This window comes from Fundulus heteroclitus, chromosome 10 (assembly GCF_011125445.2).
Source record: "Fundulus heteroclitus isolate FHET01 chromosome 10, MU-UCD_Fhet_4.1, whole genome shotgun sequence".
Lineage (NCBI taxonomy): Eukaryota > Metazoa > Chordata > Actinopteri > Cyprinodontiformes > Fundulidae > Fundulus > Fundulus heteroclitus.
Genome location: NC_046370.1, coordinates 26,466,017 through 26,488,980, shown reverse-complemented (window position 1 = coordinate 26,488,980; position 22,964 = coordinate 26,466,017). Strand labels below are relative to the sequence as shown.

General features: G+C 40.6%; 1 protein-coding gene across 3 annotated transcripts; it reads right to left on the bottom strand.

Moving 5' to 3' along the window:
- Nucleotides 1–29: 29 nt before the first annotated feature.
- On the bottom strand, nucleotides 30–21,112 carry tdrkh (tudor and KH domain containing). 3 transcript variants are annotated; one of them, XM_021323444.2, is made up of 14 exons: nucleotides 21,039–21,112; nucleotides 16,730–16,890; nucleotides 16,557–16,648; nucleotides 14,881–15,082; nucleotides 13,281–13,420; nucleotides 12,890–13,196; nucleotides 12,603–12,769; nucleotides 10,017–10,192; nucleotides 7,940–8,004; nucleotides 4,305–4,456; nucleotides 2,881–2,991; nucleotides 2,687–2,741; nucleotides 655–730; nucleotides 30–553 (listed from the first exon to the last, which is right to left on the bottom strand). In XM_021323444.2, the coding sequence occupies exons 2-13, from the start codon at nucleotides 16,857–16,859 to the stop codon at nucleotides 675–677; spliced, it is 1,653 nt and encodes a 550-aa protein (XP_021179119.1). In that variant the 5' UTR covers nucleotides 16,860–16,890; nucleotides 21,039–21,112; the 3' UTR covers nucleotides 30–553; nucleotides 655–674. The 3 variants fall into 3 exon arrangements, with proteins under 3 accessions (XP_021179119.1, XP_012731703.1, XP_035998298.1); XM_012876249.3 differs by lacking the exon at nucleotides 21,039–21,112 and adding an exon at nucleotides 20,765–20,964; XM_036142405.1 differs by lacking the exon at nucleotides 21,039–21,112 and adding an exon at nucleotides 17,499–17,992.
- Between the last annotated feature and the right edge of the window lie 1,852 nt (nucleotides 21,113–22,964).

Here is a 22,964-nt window from a genome sequence, read left to right as displayed (position 1 = left end):
TTTATACAGACACAAACAGAGGAAGCGCATTATTTTATTGCATCGTGTTTATTATTCGGTTTACTTCTGAACTGTTCAATTCAAATAAAAAAGATACAATCTCTGTAAAATAAGTAATTTATTGTAATATAGGTCAATCCAATATATATATGAAGAACAAAGTTTCATGGCTGTTTACAAATAAAATGAAACTGTAAACCACATTCAAAAACACTACATGCTTTCCTTTCAGAAATATTCACTGAACCATAATATATCCAACATATATAACAATTTATAAGAAAGGGGGGAAAAGTAAGCCACAGCCAGTTTTCCTTTTCAGGAACCAAAAGTCTCATAACGGGGCTTTTCAGGAATCTTGAACACAAATTTCACTTTTTTTCCCCCCAAGCAAAGCAGAACTGGGTACAGGAGAACAGCCTAAAAACCAAAACAACAAAGTAAAAATGGTTGGACAAACTGTGGAACACATGAAATGTAGGGAAGGCTCCACAATGAAGATTTAGGTACTTAGGCATGGGTCAAACCTCCATCCCCCTCCTCTTCATTCCACCTGGATCAATGCAAAGAGGTGCATGGTTAAAGCTGAAACACGCGTGGGGAGATGTAATCATTTTCAATAGATAAAATCTTTATCAATTAAATCAGTTATGCCTTTATGAATCTGTGTGGTATCAAAGAAGCTCATCTTCTACACCATCATCCACACTTCCTGAGACTGAAGCCGCTTCTGAAGGACAAAAATACAAACATCTTAGAAGTCATATCACGGCAGTGTGAAAAAGCATGTCATTGACATGACTCAAGTTGAAATGCAGTTGTTCACCTTAACGAGTACCTTTAAACAGCTCAAATCTGAAAATTTTTCACTTCACAAGGCAATCAGCCCGCGGGGTAGTCGTGGTTACCACACTTTTCAGTTTATTTCTGTCAAATAATTTTCCTGATTTGAGTTTTAAGGTTTGTTTTAGTGTTTTGTATCATTTCTGCATCTTTGCTTGCTTTTAACTTTTTGTTCTCTCTCTTTTTTTTCTTCATAGTAGGTACACCTGGTCTGCCGTTCTGTTAGCTGTGACATCATCCAGGGAAGACAGATCACCCGCTATTACCATCTAATGTAGAACAGATTACTGGATCACTGTGTGCTTCTGTGCTTTTTTTGTTTCTCTTGTTGTGTCTCTGTTCTGTCTTCTGTAACCCCCAGTCGGTCGAGGCAGATGACCGTTCATACTGAGCCTGGTTCTGCTGGAGGTTTTCCTTCCCGTTAAAGGGGAGTTTTCCTCTCCACTGTCGCTTTATACTTGCTCAGTATGAGGGATTGCTGCAAAGCCATAGACAATGCAGACGACTCTCCCTGTGGCTCTACGCTTCTTCAGGAGGAGTGAATGCTGCTTGTCAAGACTTTGATGCAATCTATTGGGTTCCCTTAGATAGGACACCTTTTGACCAATGTGTATGATTTGATTGAATTTGACTTTGGAAAGTGCCTTGAGATGACTTGTTTCATGTATTGGCGCTATATAAATAAAATTTAATTGAAATGAAAATTTTATTAAGTCAGCTTCCAGCTTTCAGAATGTGTATAGGGGCGATTTTACAGATTTTGTGGCCTCTGGACTAATTTCGATAAACTCCCCTGCAAAATCTTGGACTTGTCAAACAAGCAACAGGGTTTCCAATAAAAAGCACAGCCTATTTTTTACACAGCATAATTTTTAATTTGCTCAGAGACCAAATTGGCAGGTAAATGGTACTTTTTTATTTTTGAACCAAAGTAAAAAAAAATGTTAAAACAAAAATCTATCTATAAGATTGTTAAATAATGAATGTAGAAAGCTCTGGGTTTATTAAGCATTATTATAGTTGTCATTAGATAAATGTAAAAGAAGAAGGAAAATAATAATATCTGAAAATTCTTTCTTTTTCCAGACTGTGTAGGAACCCTAACCTTTCTAACAGCGCATCAGTTGGGACACGACCCGGATGTCCTGTTTAGATCCACAGAAGGAGGGCGGCAGACGGCAACTTTTACATAACAGAGTTGGTTGGGTGCCAAGGTAAAAACGTTTTATTGACTAATGAATGAAATCAGTGAATCTACAGAATATGTTTAACTTGAAGCTTTTTGATCCCTTATGTTTGATTGTTGTTTTCTAACGTTGCCAACAGTTAGCAATGCAATAAGCTCAGCAGTAAACACTTCTCCATTTATTTAAGAATGAAACTCCTCCCGCTATGCTCATCAACACTTCTTCTGGGGTCATGACCAGGCTCACCGCACCCCCCACCTTTGGCTCTTATTATGGATGTTTGTCTCACAGAGTTTCAACTAGAATTGTTTCTGTGCTCTCACTGGGTTATTACCTAAATGTTCTGGAAACTGAGCAAAGAGAAAACTAAAGTTGTGTGAGCAATGCACAAATACATTACCGTCTGTGTTTGACAGGTAAACACAGCAATCACCGAATGCAGAGAGAGAGTAAGACTTTTGGAGTGATGGTTTTTACATGAATGAGTGTATTGTTGTCAATTCAAACTGAATGTAGAGTCCAAGCAGCTAAAACAGAAACCAACTGGGAGTCAAGGGTGCATACAGGGTTTATTCTGAACACTGGAAGAGTTGGTGTATTTTGACGTGTGTCTATGCATGTGCCTCTCCACACTACATCCAAGTCATTCCACTCACCTGACAAACTGATACACGACAGACTGAGCTCTGAAGATGCTCCTATTACATCGTCCTGCAAGAAGACAACAAATAAAGCTGAAAATGTTTTGAAATAGGCAGGTTTTGGCGGTGCAACCCAAAACAGATGTCTCAGTCTGTGTTAAAACTTTGGAGACATTAAATCCAATCCACAATGAGTTTTAGTAACTCACCAGCATCCTTTGCAAACAGCCAAGATTGCCCCCTTCCGTCCTTTCATTCAATGCTTCATGGAAGCTGATAGCGTGGCCTAGCCGAATGAGTTCCTCACCGATATCCACAGCCTAGAGTGAACAGGTTTGACAATGTTATTTTAAATACATAGTTCACACTAAAACAGAAATCAAAGTACTGGTCATTTCACCCTTTGCTGTTTCACACCTTTTCAGTTTTGGTCTAAATGTACCCACATTTTCTTTTGTGAAATAGGGTTGTGTCATATGCATCCCTGAACCCTGACACCTCCACGCTTCACAGTTGGTGTGAAGTTCATTTCCTGGACCGCTGTATTTAGTTTATACCAAACTCATCCTCTGATCTGGGGTCCAGATGATTGCGTTTTAGACTCATCTAGTCCTTGTCTCCTACTCGCGCACCTTCCATTAAGATTAACCTTGTTCAGTCTCTGTCTGATTGGACAGCCAAGGACTTTCATATCAACAGTAACAAGAACCTGCTGTAGGTCTTTAAGCATTCTGAAGTCTGCTCTGTGAGGGAGCTTGCTTGGTGATACACCTGTGTGTGATTTTAGACATTCTAAGTGGAAATAAATGTGGAGGGGTCCTAATTTATTACTTAGTAGCAACTGTATTTTTACATAAAATTTTAAAAGGCATTTTCTTCAGTTTTAATTCTTAAGTTGGATTTATTTCATCCATCCATCATGTATTCCCGAGGGGCGAGTTACACCCTGGTTAGGTCGTCAGTCCAAGCAGCCATGTTTTGGGATAATGGGAGGAAGCCGGGGCATCTGGTACACGCATGCTCAGGGAGAACATGCAAACTCCATGCAGAAAGACCCCAGGCAGCAATTTCAACACAGCACATTCTATCTGCAAGGAAACAGTGCTACTAACGATACCACTGTGCAGCCCCTAGTTTACTGATAATAAATATCCACATGTCCATATGTCCAAATGCATTGTTTCAAGGGTTCATGAGAAGGATGAACGTTGTCTTTAAATTGCCTCCAACAGGGCTGTTTACTGCCCCACACTGAGGGCTTTGCATGATAATCCCTGAAGTCCTCAGCCCATAGAATGAATAAATGCCAGCAATTTCTCCAAACCTCAAAAAAAAAGTTATAAAAAAGAAGGAATGAATGAACAAATAAACCCTTTAAAACTCTAACAAACTATGCACAATGAAATTCAGTTCTATGTAAAATTAGACGATTTTTTTTTAAATTATTGTTCTCCATAAATCATGAAAATAAATGAACTGTAAAGAAGAAAGAACTTAAATGATAGTTTAAGAACCTGGCAACACTGGAGGATTTAAAGTCAAAGTGCAGGTGTGAAAAGGGAGCATAGATCACAAAGGGATGAACTGACCCAGAATCAAGATATCCAGATAAAATAAATAAAAACAAGCCAACCTTTCCTTTGCTGTTGTCATACAGCTTGACACTGGGCCAGGACGAGACCTCAGAATGCGAGTAACTGCAGAGTTTGGCCTGTAGGGGCTTCCAGTTGGCGCAGTATACCAACTGTTCAAAGGTATCCAGGGCTGCTTCAGTCCAAGCCTCTCCTTAATAAAAAAGCAGAAATACTGTGTGTAGGCATATCATCTGGAAAATATGGGCTAATCTAATGTATAACAACAAAGGCTATAGGCAAACCTGTGGTTAATGTGAAGGAGAATACCAAGATGGCGTCTCCTTACTCTCATTTACTGTATAAACCGTATATTTACATTTGTTATAAAAGACAAAACCCTTTCTTTACACGGTCTGATATTAAATAAGATTAAAATTTCCCAGTTTTAGTACAGTTAGGATTACCTAAATTTTTTTTTGTTTGCTAAATGACAGATTTTTGACAGAGATTTTTTTTTAGCAAAAGCACTCAATAACTACAGATGTATAATTTGTCATCATTACAAGATCTGCTTTTCCAGTTTTATTCTGAACAAATGGAACAAATCCGGGGAGATCGCCACGCATAACTATTCCTTATAATGTATACGGAAAAGAGTTAAAAAAGTTAGACAATGAACCCAGACAGACAGAATGCAGAAAAATAAACCGAGAACCTCAACACTCGTCTCAGACACAATCATATACATTTAGTTTTATATATTCAACCCATTTGTCCAAATCAAATCAAATTCATCTATTTGCATCTTGAGTGAAAAAGAGTCTTTACCATTCCAAATGTCATATTGTGTCAATCCAGTCATCACTGAGGGGCAGTTTAGTCTTTAACTACATTTTGATTAATATTGTTTTTACTGGCAACCAACAGGATATAAAGATATTTTTTTTATTTATCATTTTCATTCCAATCATCCACGTTAAATCTCTTAAAGGATGGTTCACATGGCAGGACTTTTAGCCCAATTTTAGTCCTGATTATCAGCGTTTATTAAAATAATCTTAAGAGATTATCCTGTCGTGTGTGGTGAGCTAAGAGTGATCAGGTCCGCTCGGTGGAAAGTTGGGAGCGCTCCGACCTCAAATCAGAGATATTCAACAGGCTGGATTTTCTTGCCTTGATATCCTACCGTGTGTGGTGTCTCCCAAACAAGAGAGCATGCAGCCTGTTGAATGTGGCGTGTAGCCAATCAGAAAGCGACACAGTTCACCCTATAGACATCCATTGTATATGGCATATTCTTCTCAGTTTGACAAATGTCAATCTTTACATTGACATTTGTATATTTTATATAGCCCTTGGTAAAGGGCTATATAAAAGAATAAAGGACACAAAAATGATAGTGGATTTCCAGAGAACACCCCCCACACTTCCTTGCTGTCCTCCACAACACCGGGTGTGTCCAAATTCAGGGGCAGCATCCTTCATAGACTGGGTCCTACGTCGGGTCCTATGTCGGCCCCGAAAAAAAAACAAGACCGGAAGAGTTTGGCTGTGAATATGGACGTCTAGCCTTCACAGGCTTTGCCTGCCCTTACCTCAGCGTAACGTCTGCAGCCTAGCAACCAAGATAGCATTAAGCACAGATGTGAAGCCAAACTAGTGGAGCCCAAAGGCTGCAGGCCACGTCCCATATATGGAGGCGTTAGTCTTCATGACCCTCCTGGGTTCAATTCTGACTGGTGGACCAGCTAACGTTTGAGGCTATTTGATTAGAACTTTTTTATAGGTGTCCTATAACACCTTTTTAACAGACACCCTGCAGCCAATCGGAAGTATTCACCTAGACCATGGTATAAGAGCAGGACAATGCCCCTCAAGGTGTCCACTATCAGAAATTAATGGACTTTGGGGGACGGCTTCGCATCGGCTGGGTCACGCCTCTGCATTGTCCATTAATTTCTGATAATGGACACCTCGTTGGGCATTATTCGTTACATATATAATAGGCCGGTCAGTTTTAACGCGTAAACACGTTAACTTTGTCAGACCATAACGGCGACATTTTTTTTGACGCGCGTTAATCACGTTAATGTTTTTTTTTCCCGCAGCGCTCTCCGGACTGTTTTTTTTTATTTTTTTATTACCCTTGGCACTTTCCGTAGTTCCAAGAATGCTAGCAACTATAGCAAAACAGCCCCGCACGTCACTGTTGCCAAGTCTGCTTGTTACATGCGACTTTGGGCTTCTTTTTTCTAAAGTCGCTTGTAAATTACATGAGTTGCAGGTTGCAGTTTTTCTGGCTTGTTTCTGAAAGTGAAGTCGCTTATTTGGGCTCTAAAATAAGTGACGTTGCCGCACTACAGACACAGTGAGTATAACCAGATGAAATATCCCTCCGCTTCATTATGCGCTGGAGCGCATCCTGACATAGGAGCCGAGGGAGTAAAGGCAGAGGGAGCAACTCTGCCCGTATTTTCTGCAGTTTATGGTTGAAATAACTGGTGATAACAGCTGAAAGTAGATTACATGGTGCAGATCACCATTTTGAGCCGAGATTGGTTCTGAAGATGAGTTTTTACACGCAGATAACCTTGCAGAAACCCAACCCATAAACCATACTTTAATGCCTATTAATTTGTTGTCTTTGTATTTGACAAACTAAGGCTGAATCACGTTGCCAAACGAAATACCTGGAGTTACAGTGTCAGCACATGCAAGCTGTGCTAAACAGTCTCTTTCAAGGGTATTAAGCTCCTGGCCCAGTTGCAAGCAAAGTGTAAGACTCTGGAATGACCTGGAAATTTTAGCCCCTTTTCCAGGCTTTAAATTTTTTTTTTGTATGAACAAGTATATAAACAGCATGCAAAAATATACAAAGAAATTATTGTTGGTGTGAAAGCTCAGGATTAGATGTGTGTGAGAGAGTGAAAAAATGAATAAAACTTGTGACTTTATTACAGTGTTAAATTAGTATTACTTTATATGCAAATGCTTAATACCATGTCTATCTTTAAGTGGTAAAAAAATATTTCGGCATGAAATATTTATTTATTTACAGATTTGTTTACACATTGTGTAAACATCAGGGCATTATGATTTGTAATTTAGCCCATTATCGGCCAGAGTTTATCATTTTACTGCACCAGGATAATTTCATTCCAATTCTGAAAAGTGCTTGAAAATAACAAATAAAATATTTTTTGTACAAGCATGTTTTGTACTAGTGTCAGTTATTGCAAAGTTGAATATTAAAATGCCCAAATTGGCACTAGTGGTCCTTTCTTATTGAAAGTAGGCTGACAGAAATGGGGCTGAGAGTGTGAAAGAAGACATGTGGTCCACCGGCTAGAGATGAGCTTGGTGATACCGTGTCAAGGACGAAGGCCTCCTTTTTATATATCCATTTTCAAAACGTCTTCATTCAGTGTAAAGTGAAACTGAGGTCAAATTCCTTGTTTGTGTGCATAAAAAATGGTGATTAAAGCCAATTCTGATTCTGAAAAAAATCTCTCTCGTTATTCTGTCATTTAGTAAATAAAAGGTTATTCTAACTGACCCAAAAGAGGAAAAGTTTAGTATGAGTTCATATCAAATAGCTAGATGAATAATGTATGATGTTTCATACATGTATGTAAACATCTGGCTTCAGCTGTGTGTCTGTGTCATATAATTATAATTAGGGTGAATGTTTTACCTTTTGGTCTCACTCCTGCTAAGCTGCACTCAATAGCTTGGAATGGTAAGCTGAGGAAGTCGCTCCTAGAATTTTAATGCAGCAAAAGCAAGAAGCAGTTATTAACTTCTGAGGCGCATGCTGCATGCAAATGTGCTCTTGGACGCACCTGTGGAGCACAGGAGAAAAACTTGACCAAATTAAAACATCCTGCAGTAAAGACATGAATCTTACTGTAGCCCAGCAAAATCCATTTTCCTCACACAGTAGAAATGTTTTGATGCTAGAGAAATGACGCTTCAGACCTAAAACAGCATTTATGGCACGTCCTCTGAGTGGACAATTTATTGTAGCTTTCTTAAACAAGACTACATTATAGTGTTTGGAATATCTAAGACTACAATTTAAAGGTCAAAGGTCAAAAGCATACACAAAGTAAACATGTTCAGGGACATAGCAAATCATTTCTAATGAACAGATTTGTTGTTTATGACAAGTCCAACAAGCTGCTACAGCTTTCTCAAGTTATTCCAATGGGAGAACTAGCCATGTTCACCAGAAATGAAGCCGGCTGCTAGCCTCATGCACATATCTTTGGGATAAAGAATGTACTGTTTGACCAGTGATCACACGCACTTCTCAAAACAGTGACACATGTAGTTTAATATTTTCACCTTCAAGGACCAAAAGACCTCCCTGCCATTATGGTCTCCCAGAATATTGCATGGAATCAGTGTCAAAAACTATTGCTAGAAGAAACCAGACTAATTATTTTGGACTATTCTGGCCAAACACACAACTTAATGTATTTTTCATTATTTAGGACTATTCATCTGTCTGACACGTCAGCTCCTAACAATGCAAACATTCCGCTGACATATCACGCAGGCACATATATCTGCTACCAAGTTTTCTGAGGAAATGTAACTCTTTGGTAAAGGGTTATTAACACATTTTACAAATAATTGCTTTATCCTGTGAATGCCTGAACTTATCTGGGAGGGTACAGCTTTGACAGTAAACACCAAGGGCCAATTGAGGATTTTATTATCACTCATTTTCTATACATGCATCTACTGTTTTGAGTGGAGCCCTCTCCTCACAACTCACAGTACACACTGTTGTCCAGTTCAAACTGGAATCCATGAATGTCGGGGCTCAAATGTCTGACAGTGGATATTACACAAGCTCTGATGACGATTACATGGAAATGAGTGAGTCAGAAAGGCAGCGACAACGCAACAGGTATATGCAGCCAATTAGAAACGCCTGGCACAGCAAGCAACATTTAACTGGTTTCAGCTATTCTCCTCAAACTCTGTTTAGCGCCAAGTTCCAGCAGAGTGCTAGATGTCCTCAACATACAACATAGCTATTTAGGTTTTCCCCCAGCTACATTAATTGGGGAAAATATGTTCACGATTACCTTCTGAATTTAGGTTTAAACCCTTACTGTCCATCTCTTGATGGTATGGTATATTTTGACCGACACAAAATCTATGAAAAATATAGAAACAACACACAAAGTAAATGTATACAAAAAAAGCAGGAATTTTTAAGTTTTGACCCGAGTATTGGCTTAATTTGAGATGATTTTTCAGGTCAATATACAACACTTGCCACGTATTGATGCTCGATGCAGTCCTTTTCAAAAAGAGGGGCTGCTCTAGGTCACATTACCATAGCTTCAAATAAGCCATGTTTGAAGTTTAAATACACCTACTATAAAAAAGCTCCACACCATGAATAATTTTAGTAAGGGGTTAAACTTACAAATTCAGCAACGCAAGGCAAATTTATTTATATAGCACATTTCAGGACAGAGACAATGCAAAGTGCTTTACATGATTAAAATATAGGAAAATAAAACAGAATAAAAGCAAGCAGGAATAAAATGCAGAAACAAAATAGAATATGGGAAAATAAAAATCAAAAGCAAACAAGTAAAAACAGTTGGAATACAAAGTAAACTAATTATATTTCAGTAATACAGTTCATTTAGAACAGTCAAAGGCAATCCTTCAAGGGAGCAAGCAAGGGATCTAATCTTTTTTTTCCTCTAGAGAGAAGTCCAGCTCTAAATCATAGCATCTCTTACCTGAGGGGGCGAAGGCTGTCCCTGGAAAGCTCCCCGTTATCCCCGAAGTCTACATAGTAAAGGTCCACCAGTCCAGATTCCAGGACTCCCAGCACCCTGGCCCGGTTCCATGTGTTGTGGTCTCGATAAGGAGCTGCCACAATGTCTCCAACCACAGTGGTATCCATCCGCTGCTCCTACACACCCACAACACCAGCTGTGTTAACGGAATTATAAGAGGGCAGACAGCACATTTGTGAAAGACTGGCTCATTCTAAGGAGCTCAGTGAGTTTCAGCGTGGCATAATGATGGGATGCCACCTGTTCAATAAGTCAGTAGTTACATTTCCTCACTACTAAATATTCCAGTAAGTTGTTAGAGGTAGTATAACAAAGTGGAAGTAATTTGGAGCAAGAGCTACTCAGTCACAAAGTGGTAGGCCACCTAAAAATCACAGAGTGGCGTCAGAGGATGCTTATATGCAGAGTGCACTGAGGTTCTGAGTCAAAGGCTGCAGACCTTCACACTTCATGTGGTCAGAAGATTAGCTCAACAGCAGCTTGGAAAATAGGCTGCACAATATATCACACATTTACTGTTAGCACAATATTGCTGTAGAAAATATCCATATCTCAATTAACTAATGTGACAGCAGTAAATATTAGCTAAACAGATCCTGCTTTTAACTATTTCAGTAGAGTATGAAAATAGAGTAGAAAATATTTTCGGACAAAATCAACATGGTCTAAATCAGGGGTCTCCAACCTTTTTGAAACTGAGAGCTACTTGATTGGTGTTGTGTCACATGAAGGGCTACCAGTACTGACCTTTGAACTAGAAGAGTCAGAGTTCACCTTAACTTTATGTAAAATAAACAAGATTTTTCAAGCTTTGTTATAGATATTGTTGTTTTTAAATCTATATAAATGCAAGTGTATATAAACAGGAAAAGGAACAGAATAAAATAACGTTTTAGATGCAGCTCACTGGTGGATTGGGCTTTTTTTTTTAAAAACAGGCTCGTGGGCACCACATGTGGTCCTCCGAGGCCGTTTGGTGACCCCTGCTCTAAAGTCTGCCGCAATGTCTTTAAGAAACTATAATTAATTTTTTTTCTTTGTCAAAAATACCAAAACACTTTGGACAACTTTATTGTAACTTTTTGGAACAGTTTTAGCACGATTCTTTCTTCTTCCAACATGACTGTGGACCAGTGCACAACCCAACATCCATAAAGACACGAATGAGTCAGGACTCAGCAGGCAGTGCCGTGCAGTGCAGTTTTCTGCCGGTCCTGTCTCCCTGTCTCTCTCTCTCCTCCCTCCTCCCCCCCCCCTGCAGGTGATTGCAGTTGGCAGGTGGGCGTGGTGCGCACCTGCACCTCGTTCAGCACCGTGGCTGGGAGTATTTAGGCAGTGAGCGGACAGCTGGAGGATGCCAGAGTGTTAACCTTGTGTGGCTCTTCCGTGCTCAAGTCAAGTCCCCCCACAGCCTGGATTCCACCCCGAGGCTCCCTTGGTATTACCAAGCCGGGCTGAGGATATCCCTGGATCCTCCAGCTGCTCACTGACCACTGCTCCAGCCATCGGTGCTGCTCGCTGCTCGGACCTCGTCTTAACTCCTCAGCCCGCTCACCAGCCACTCAGTCACCTATTAACATCTCAGAGGAGAGACCTGCTGAGTCTGTCTCTCTGCTCCACTCCCCCCGGCTAGGTTTCCCGAACTCGGTGAGCAACCGGTCCCGGTTCGCCTGCCGTGGCTTTTCCCCGTCACTGCCTCTCTGTTTAATTAATAAACACCTTAAACTGCTCTCTGCCTCCCGACTGTGTTCTGCATGTGGGCCAAACACCTAAAAACCATGACAGAATGAGAGAGTTTGGTGTTTAAGGACTTGACTGGCCCACAGACAGTCCGGACCTCAACCCGATAGAACAACTTTGGGATGAATTAGAGCAGAAACTTTGAGCCAGGCCTTCTTGTCCAAAAACCTGTGTCTGACCTGTCTGGTCAAAAATCTCCATAAACAGAAGAGCTGAAGTTGATAGAGCTGAGAAGGGAGAAACAACGTCATGTCAAAACCTAAGGACTTACAATGGGATGCCACTTAGGCTTTTGTGTGTGTGTGTGTGTGTGTGTGTGTGTGTGTGTGTGTGTGTGTGTGTGTGTGTGTGTGTGTGTGTGTGTGTGTGTGTGTGTGTGTGTGTGTGTGTAACGGCAGATGAAGGAACATTTTGAGAAACTGGTGATATGTGGAGCATGTAATGAAACCTATAGTGTTAAATTTAATAAATAGTAAAGCTATATTCAACAGTGCACCATCATGTAAAAACAGGCCTTGCCGTATTCTCTAAGTGTAAATAAACTATACTTCTTCAATGTGCTGTCATATCCTTGAACTTCTAAAAGGAGCTGTACTGTTAAATGTTATGTTGTTGCATTTGTCTCATTTTAATTGGTGCAGTCCAGCAGCTTTGCAATGATTGTGTCCAAATCTTCCCATGACTATGATCTTTGCGTCATGCCTCAACTACATTTTGACCCACAGCTTTGACACAGACCCATGTAGTGCGACATGATTAACACAGAAGTACAGCACAAGTCCTTACGGTTTGGTTTTCGTTTGTGTAAAAGCTGCTCATCTCCTCTGTGAGCTTGTCCAGCTGGAGGGAGCGAACACCCAGAATCTGGATCCAGAAGTGGTTTGGGTTTTCTGATGCAGACACATAAACCTCAAAGTGCTCATCCGGCTGGAAGCTCAGGTCTGGGCTGGGAACTGGGGCACAGAGAAAAAGTCAAACTCATTTGTGACAAATAACTGGAGTCAAACATAAACCATTAAAGGTGACCTGCAGTGTCACCTTTAATGGTTTAAAAATGATTCTAGTGAGCTGACTTTCAAACTTGGACACTTCAGAGAGTGAATCAGAGGAGACACTTTCTTCTTCCTGGTCATCAGTGCCTTTCAGCTCCTTCATCTTGTGAAATATACATTCAGTTGTGGCTTCATTTGAATGAACAAGTCCATTCTTCTCTGTGCAGGAGATGGGGCCATTATTGTTCAGACCAAGAGGTTGTTCAGGTTCCAACCAACAAGGTTCTGGATTCATGACTGTTTGTCCCCGCTTCTGACGAAGCGCAGATGACTGGGAGATCTTTGTCCTCACCACCGCATCCTCTCTGACTCGCTCTAGAATCATCTCCTGCAAGCATATCACAAAAGGAACAGTCAACCGTACTCTAAATAAAAAGTTTAATTTATTACATCCAAATGAGTGGGGGTTCACCTTAGCCTGCTTCACCTCCTGTCTGGTCCCTGTGATTGTCACACTGGACGTTCCTCCTGGGCTGTGCTTTTTCTCTCTGGAACAAACTACTCTGGCACCTGTGCTTCTTGTGATTAGTTTTAAACTCTCACCACCACGTCCTGTAACACACACACACTGTAGATAGTAGGAAAGTGCCCTCTAGAGATTCCATTTTAAATAAGTTTAAATTTTTGTCATGCAATACACACACACACACACACACACATGCAGATTTAACCTTTAGCATTCCCCACAGCTCGATCCTCAGTCCATTATTGTTTTCGGTTTTCATACTTCCCCACAGCAGCTAGTATTGAGTCTTTTAATGAACTCTATCTGGCTACTAAAGACCTTTTATCAATTAAAACCAAAACAATGATTGTACTCCGGAATGAAATACACTCCAACTGTAGCCACATCTATGAAATACAGTGTTTGTTACATGGGAGTCATTTTTGATTCCGATCTAACCCTGAATTAGCAAGTAAAATCTATTTCATGATCTTGTTTCTTTCAGTCAAGCAGCATTAGGTGATCTGCTTTTCCCGCTCCCAGTGCAGGGGATACAAGTTCTGTCAGGGATAAATCTACTTTGGCACGACACTAGTCACTTAGCCATACGTTGCTTAATGTTGAACAGGACAGAACAGAGTCCGCTGACGTCTGCAGCTCACAGTAGACACTCAGTACTCCCACCTCTGTGGGAGCCTTTAGTGCAGCCATCCCTCAGAAATTGGGTGTATTTAAAAAAAAAAAAAAAAAAAACACGTTTTAAAATGTGACTGCGCGCTCTCACTCTACTGATGTTACGGTGTTATATTTGTGCCACCAACTTAAGTGTGTGGTCACCAATCTTAGCGTGCAGTGAGGCTGGTGTGCACATTTGAGCGAGCGTGTGTGAGATATCAACCCGCACACCAGTCTCACTACACGCTCAGGTTGGTGGCACAAATATAACGGCATAAAAGCAGCGGCGCGACCACATAGAGACAGAAATGGCTCAGGATGTGATCTGACACTATTAAGAAAGGCTAAGAAATTTAGGGTCTCAAGGTATATGTTCTATGGTTTTGTTTGTATTTTATCTTGTGAAAAGGTTTATAGATCAGTTAGTCATGTATGAATACATTTCTCATCACACCCACTGCACAAGAGGTCATGAAAACGTTGCTAAGTTGTTTGGGCCGTGAGCATTTGATTTATTTTTACTAAAATAAATGAAGCTCCAGCTTTAAAGTGAATTCAAGTTCTGCGTCTTCATGCCACGGGGCACGATCGACTGTCTAGCTTTAAATGCTGAGAACTGGGGAGGAAAATCTCCAGATGGATGGTGATGAAAGTTGAAGTAGTTTGAGATCTTTTCACCGTTTGAATGTTTCTGATAATAAAAAAAAACTCTAGGTGAATGGGTTGAGTTTCACTTTATATAACACCGACCGTGTCTAAGAACTTTAATTTCCCAAGAGATGCACTACACCAAATTTAGCCACCGGCTAATCTAACAATAGAAACACCCCAGGTCTTATCATCAGTAAAGGCAAAAAGGTTCTCATGAAAACTGATCAACAAATTATAGTACCTATAACACGTCCAAATGCTGTCTTAGGAACCTCTAAGACCTCCTCCATCGGTTCACAGTCTGTGACCAGGTTCTCCAGGACACAGCGGGCCAACAGGACCTGCTCCTTTGAGCCCTGCAGCTGGAAACATACAGCTGCCTTGCATCCAGGCTCCCCAAATTCTGACAAAACTCTCACATGAGCACCAGACTTCTGGCTCACCTGAAACAAACAGAAAGAGACAAGCTTACTAAGCGTATTAACAGTTGTGTTCATACATTAAAGCACAGCCATCAAGTGAAACGGGTACCAGGTAAAGGATGGGAAAACATGAACACTGTGTTCACCTTCTGTGGTGAGAAAATAAATCTAGTCTGAATCTATCTGAATGCTATAAATGTAAATGAGTGCTCCTCGGTTTTGAAGGAAGACTCCAAAAATAGACATGTAAGGAACACAACACTCCTGAATTTAATCCCAGCTTTATAAAGTTTCTCTTTTGTTTGCTTGGATCATGTTTTAGCATAGAGGGTCGTTTTGATAGGAGCTTTCTAGACAGTATTAATAAGACTTTCAGGTAATCTAAACCCCATTGATTCTGCCTAAACCTGCTGCAGAATTTCCTAGAACCCAAACTATGAAGATGCCTCCACCTCTTCATAGTTTGGGTTAAACACCTCAGAGTTTCACTAACGGCTGTACACACTAATTATACCTCTGCTCAAATTACAAAATTCAGAAAATGTGCTTTTATGCTTATTCCAACTGTGATTCTTTGCATTTTTATTAATTAGGAAATTTTGTCAACAGGCCACGACAGAAGTGTCCATTGTTTTTGTGCCCCAGTGAGTCAAAGTTTAGAGTTAAAACAAAAAACATTTCTCCAAAAATTGGTTTATATGTTCACAAGGCCAATTAAAAAGCCAATTAATTAGAATTAATTTACAAAGAACTTCAGAAATGGAGAGAACTGACAGTGGTCCCCCCTGTTTAAAGGTAAAAGGTCAGATTTTTTGGATGTAATGAATGAAGCCATGATAAATCAATTAAAAATGTTTTTCAAAAGAATAATGCAAAATTTCTCCTGTACAATGCATAAGAAATTGATAAAAAAAATAAAAAGCTCTAATAACAGAGTAGATGCACAAGTGTGCACACCTCTAAGTGAATGTGTAGCTGAACCACTGTTTTAATTCAGTTTCAGCATTGAGCCTTCTTTGGGAGGAGTGTGGCAGCATCCCTCGACTTGGTAATATTTGCTCCCTTCAAAAGGTCTCTGGATCCGTCACATTAGGAGGAAACTTCACAGATTCTCTGATATACTTCATTGAAGAACATTAACTTTCCTCTCATGTGATCATTTTTATGCTGATTGGGATGAAGGCCTGGCCTCTCTGTGATCCTGGGTTTATGTCATCCATCTTCACCTACAGCTATCTAGCAGACACTTGAAGGCTTTGGGTCCAATTTGACTGATATTTAAAACTGTTCAAAAAAATGCATAGTAACATTAAACTCACACACTTAGGCCCAGTTTATAAAGTTTATCTGCAAAGAGAAGTGGATTTTGGGGTGAGTTGCACTTCAGCAGCTGATTAGATGCTTTGTGAATGATACTGATGGAGTGAGCCACAACCGCATGAGCAACATCAGAACACCAGAAAGCCAACGATGAAACAACATCTTCATTACTCACCACATCCAAAAACGTAGCCTGGCATCTAGACATGTTTCTATAGACTTCTATAGGAAGAATCATTTTGGACTCCTCTGTGTCAGGCCCATCACCTGTCAGTGGGAATTATTCACAGATCAGGAAACGACAGAATAAAACTAATATTTCGGGCTAGAAGAGGAACACAAACTCACTGCTGCTGGTCTTGCTGATGTGGCGGTAGACCACGTAGCCAATTGTCGCCCCCACAGACAGGCCTGCAGCCAGAGCCACGATTTTCCCTGAACTCAGGCTGCCTGTGTGACCCTCCTTCACGGCCTCCATGACGTAGCGCACACTCGGCAGGATGCTACACCTGAAACAGGACACAAGACTCCCAGCAGTGACGTCAGGGTATTAACCACTCTCTGCTTTCCAGCACCTTCAACTCCTAATGACTCATTCGGGCTTCTTAATGCTTCTGCAAAATATGAAATGTTTTTCAGGGTCCAAGGGGGCCGCGGGCAGTCGCTGGCGTTTCGCCTTGCTGAGCAGCTCTGCAGACGTCATGCAGCGAAGAAATGAAAGCTGTAGCGGGCCTGAATTCAAACATTGTATCGCTGATAACAAATAATGTCAGCAAGGATGCAAACATTTGATTCTCAGCATTCTAAACACCCCGGCCACCTGGACGTTACAAGACTACATGAAACATTTCATATTTCTAAGGTTTCCATTTTCACTTCATCACAACCACGTCAAACAATAGAAACTGAGCATTCATAAAACACACACGCGCGCTACGTGGAGCAAAGTCAAACCCACAGCCTCCCATGACAAGCGCCCTGTCAGTCACACATTCCAGCAGTTTGCTCCATGCATTTGTTTTACTAAATGCTGCTTTAAGCTCAGCGAAGCGAGGGAAAGCGCGATGGAGGAGAGCCGGCACTGAGGAGCGCCACCATGCACAGAGGCCTGTCTCACTTGGAGAGGAGGGCTCGGGAGCTGGAGCCGACAAACACACGGGACCTGGACACGCCAACGTCCATCTCACAAGAACTTGGACAAGAGAAAGTCTCTGCAATCCCAGCGTGCTCTTCCCGTTTCAGATCAGAAGTAGTGACAGACAGGTAGAGGGAAAACAACATTTCACTACGTGATAGCGGCTGAGTCTGGATGCCAAGAAGCACATCTGGAATGGCTGGAAGAGCCTCAAATTCCTCTGCAGGAGAAAACAAAAATAACTGCAGATCTGGCACAAATCTGCTTTATTTCATAGCTGCTCAATTGTGGCTTTGGGAAAAAAATGTAACTACACTTATAAATGTCCCATCTTTTTTGCAGTAAATATAGGACAGAACGTATGGAAGCACCTATTTTGCTCTTCTATAAACACATATCTGATGAAGTCATTCTTCAGAAGGATGCTGCATTGAGAAGGTTTTTTATTCAGGAAAAGCGATGACATGGCCAGCAAACCCCGTGGACTTCCCTGCAGCTGGAAACCGAGATTTTTGGAGCACGGAAAAGAAAACTACGGCAGAGAAGCTCCATCCTCTAACGGCGGTCTTTACACCGCTAAACCCCCATGAGGTTCACCACATGACTAACAGTGGTGTTACTATGGGAGCATCATTTCCGTCAAATTAAGTAATACCATCATTTATTTCCCTATTTCATCTAAAATGTGTAGAAACTCATCTATTGAAGTTTATTTAGCAGAATCAGCATCTTCAGCTGGGAAATAAAGGCTGGGGGTTTTCTCTTTAGTTACAAAGTGAAACAGCTCACTAAACATCCACCCATTCTGGCTCCACAGCTTTTTCCCTGCGGTTGTGCCAATCCCTTGGAAGAAAATGCTAAATGAAGCATTTTACAGTGGTGTCGTCAGTGCAGCACAGCTGTTGATCCGTCTACCCTGAGGCCATGAAAGCTGCTGTTGAACAGGAACCTTCCTGTAGAAAACATCCCAACAAAAGCCCCGTTTCTTTACTGCAAGAATGCAAAAACCACATCTGCAATTAAACTCAGTGTCAGGCAGAAGATGAAATAACTTCACTCAGAGCTGCCAAACACTTTACTGGCTTTTTATAAAAAAGCACTAAAAGTGGATTTTTTTTTTTTTAAAACATTGAAAAACAGGCAAAATGCTATTTTGGAGGTGCACACAGACAGCTTCATTGATCCTGATCAATTTTTACTTTATCTGTTGTTTGGATATTAATCTGGTCTACCAGTACGGGTTGACATTTATGGTATTGCTTATCGATGTTATCATAATTTTTTTTAATTATAAGAATTTGGACCCATCTTGGCACCAATAAATTCCATTTAATGTTTGAACCCAAGGCCCCCTGAACCGAGGAATCGGTTCAGAGTTGCAGCCGTTACATGTAACGTTGATTTTAGACGCACTGCTACAACTGTGCCTACAATAAACATGCTAGCTTATTGTAGGACTACCAGGTGGTGTACAGGTACAAGCTCCAGCTTCTTCCTTTTACACCACATTGCTTTCTCTTAACTTGACTAAGTTTCTTCTATATGTTCCTCAGTACTTCCTTGTCTCCCTTCCTAAAGGCTCTTTTTTACCCTCATTCAGCAGTTCCTTCAGGTCACTGGTGATCCAGTATTTGTTGTTGGGGAAACATCTCACTGTTCTGGAGGGGATGGTGTTATCTCCACCAGAAATAGATACTTAGATTCTGATCTGCGGCATCTCACTGCGCCACTGTCCCCAACTCCGGCGACAGTGGCAGAGAGGGGGAGGATTGCGTTTCCAACTGACCAGTGTTTACAGCTTGGTCCTCCAACACATTCTACAGAGTGTGTTGGTGTGTCGGGAGGCTGGTGCATCGTTCCGTTCAATCAATCAATCAATCAATCAATCAATCAATTTTATTAGTCAACTGCAATTTGCATTACAATCGAAATTTCAGTTCCAGTACAACCGTCCATCACATAACAAACATTTTGGGGGAACGATTGACTGAGGCCTTGCGTTGCCAGGAACACACCCAGTCGGCCGCTGCTACATGAGCGCTAGCCGTGAGGTGCGTTCCCCAAACTGCCCCAGACCCCGCTTTACACGGGGTCCCTAGGCGCTGCCTAGGGACTCCAGTTCCATTCCCTGGATGCATTCCCAAAGCGGAGTGTTGCACAGTGCAGCTCAAAGGGGGCTGTTCATTAAGCTAATAACAGCTAGCGTTAGCTAATGTGGTTCAGGAGGTTTATATGCACATTCAAGAGCTTTACTGACTTTTCTATGCTGCTCTCAAACATCCGTGTCGCACTGTTCTGTGTCGTACTGACCGTTACACTCGTGAAAAATTTGTCTAATTTCAGCGTAAGTTTGACAACTTTCAGCGTAACGGTTCATTATGCTGAAATGCGCTGGTGAGACCCCTGTCATTTAGCATTTGTCAGAGCTTACTGTTGTTGATACAAGGAGCTGCCATATTGGATTCGACAAAATCCAATATGGCCCAACCCTACCCAATTGTGGGTAGGGTTGGGCAATATATTGAGATTTTATAAATATCGAGATAAAAAAGAGGTATAAAATGAGACTATGTCGATTATATCGAGATGGTCTATGTTGCGTTAGAATTATACTTTTATATAATCTAGTAGGGTATTTTGTTTGTTAAAAAATGTGCCTGTGAGAAATTTGAGATGAAGCTTTGATTAAGAGATGTCTTTTTATACTTTATGAAAAGAAAATCATAGCGATAAATATCGTATATTGTAATTCAGCCTAAAAGTATCGAGATATTACTTTTTGTCCATATCGCCCAGCCCCAGCTCTGGGGCAACAATAACAAGGAATTCAGACCAAAGCATTACGGTTGCCATTTAAATAGACCACAACTGAATGATTTAAATGTGAAAAGGAAGGATTTAAAAGCATGACAGGTTTCCTTTAAAACACTTGGCGTCACGTCCACGGTTATAGTCTCTGCCTAGCCTGTTACCCAAGGGTCTGTGCGACATTTAAGCAGACTTTAAGGTTACTGACACACTGCTGAGCCGGTGGATGAGGACACATTGTCAGAGCGACCTTAACACTTTCTCCAATCAGCTAGTCGAGCTAATATTAGCTAGGCTTAGCTGCTGCAAAGTTATCAGTTCAGGTCAGTGGAGCTAACGCACACAGTCCCAGCAATACACCTAGCAGTACCATTCATGTTCAAGGCTCAATGTCCTCTACAATAACTACCAACAAACATGTTACATTGAATGACACTTACAGATGGAAGTAACGGAAGACCTGCTCAAATCGACCCTGGCTGTTACGGTTATCAAGTTACCCAGAGAGAGCGCTCAGTATACCGGAAGCTGAACCTCCTTTCGCATTTTAAACCACATCAGTCCAGGGAGAGTGACGAAGCAGGGCTGCGCGGCAAACGGCGCTGAGCACACAGCTTCCCCGTTTCAATACTTTCTACATCTGCGAAAACGAAACATGACCTCAATGTCACGTTGAGCTTTTAATTTGAAGAGTCAACCGGAAGCGAAGCTTACGTTTATAAGCGGGACGTTTGGTCCTGGTGCCCACAGACATCATATACGTATATGATGTCTATGCTGGTGCCAACCACTGAGCTATATTATACACTGGAGTGCTAATCGCCGCCTGTTAGAACGAGACGCTTTGAAGCCACCAGCCGCCATATTGGTACTCCATATTTCCCCTCAGTAACTAGGGAATATGTGCGCTACAGCATCGAATAACGAGGATTTTCTCATGTTCAGGGGGGGCTTAAGACTTTTAAAATGTCAAATACCATATACTTTTATGTTATGTTCTAAAACTATCAAGTACTGAGAAAGTCATGTGCTGAAATATTTTGCATTTTATTTATTTAATTATATATATATAACATTTATAAATACATAAATAACAATATACGAAAACATATATTTACATATATGTATACATATATATACGTATATACATATACACATACTTATATATACATATATATATATTTAATATGAATAACATGTAAAATATTTCAGCACCTAATTTCCTAGTAGTTGATAGTGTTAGTACATCCACTGACTGTAGAATTACCTGTGAAACGTTTTCACTCAGCCAGAAAACTGCTTGTTGTTGCAACCAAATCCTGTGGGATTCTGTGAGAGTAGGGAGGAGCAAGATGGCGGCCAGTGACTTCAGTTTGTCGGCAAAATCAGCACTCCAGTGTATTGTATAGCTCAGTGGTGCCAACCAATTGGAGTCGTTAACAGCAGGTGTCGTGCCGTAAAACAACGGTCTGCTGTCACACGCTGCGGGGGCGCGCACAGCTCTGGCAAGTCGTTAGTATCTTCTTCTTCGTGGAGTTTATCTACAAATGGTGCGCATTACCGCTTTATACCGTTATGGAGTGTGGTACAGAATGATTTATCATTTAATCATATTAAACTTCTTGCTATCCTTAAATTCTATTAATCAACTTTGTTATTTAAAAAAAACTTAATCAACTTATAATTTTACTTTCTGAGTCTTTCAGCAAAATGTTCATTACATTAATGTTTTCTTGAATCTTTTCTCAATCTTTTATCATCTGTCTTCTCTTTTTTATCTCCCACATTCTAACATGTTCTATTGTTTCCTTTACTCCACAATGTTCACATCTTCCTGTATCATGTTTATTTATTATAAATAATCTATCATTACGTCCTGTGTGGCCAAACCTTAATCTTAAATCGCTGGTATCAATACAAATCCGTAAATAACGCAATGCACAATTGTTGTTGCGTTGTGAATCTCAACCACCAGAGCAGTTTTTTTTATCTTAAAGTTCATTACATATGATTTTAAAAAACTCAACACCCATCAGCCCACACAAATGGCAAAGGCCAGTCTACATAACATTAAAATGGAAAATTAAGGGGGGAAATGTATAATTATTAATGTATATTAAAAGACATTTTTAGATGATCTGATTTTGATGTAGTAAAATATATCTAGTTTCAGCACCATTTTTGTCAGGACTGTACATGTACTATTTCAGTAAGATACCTCACCAGGAAGAAGAAGACAGCAATCTGTTCTCTAACTGCATAGTTCTGAGTTATCAAATGCCACGGTAGAGCCACTGAGGATGCACTCACCAAACTGTTACAGCACGAGTGTAAAACAAATTGATGCATCTGAATAAGACTAAAGGGGTGCTTTTGTAAATGTGTAACTTTAAACTGCTTAAAAGTTAGCTGTAGTTTTGTTATAATAACTTACAGTATTTAAGACTCTATTGTCACCGCATGTTACTGTGGGGCAATTCCTTTCAGTACATACTCCGCCTTAGAGTACACACAACACACAACACACATGTGTACAGCTTTTTTCACATTAGGGCATGCAAAAGATAAAAAAGTTTATGTCAGAGTCTGAGGGCTTTGATATGAGGGCAAATGATATGGGTCATGTTACATAGATTTCTT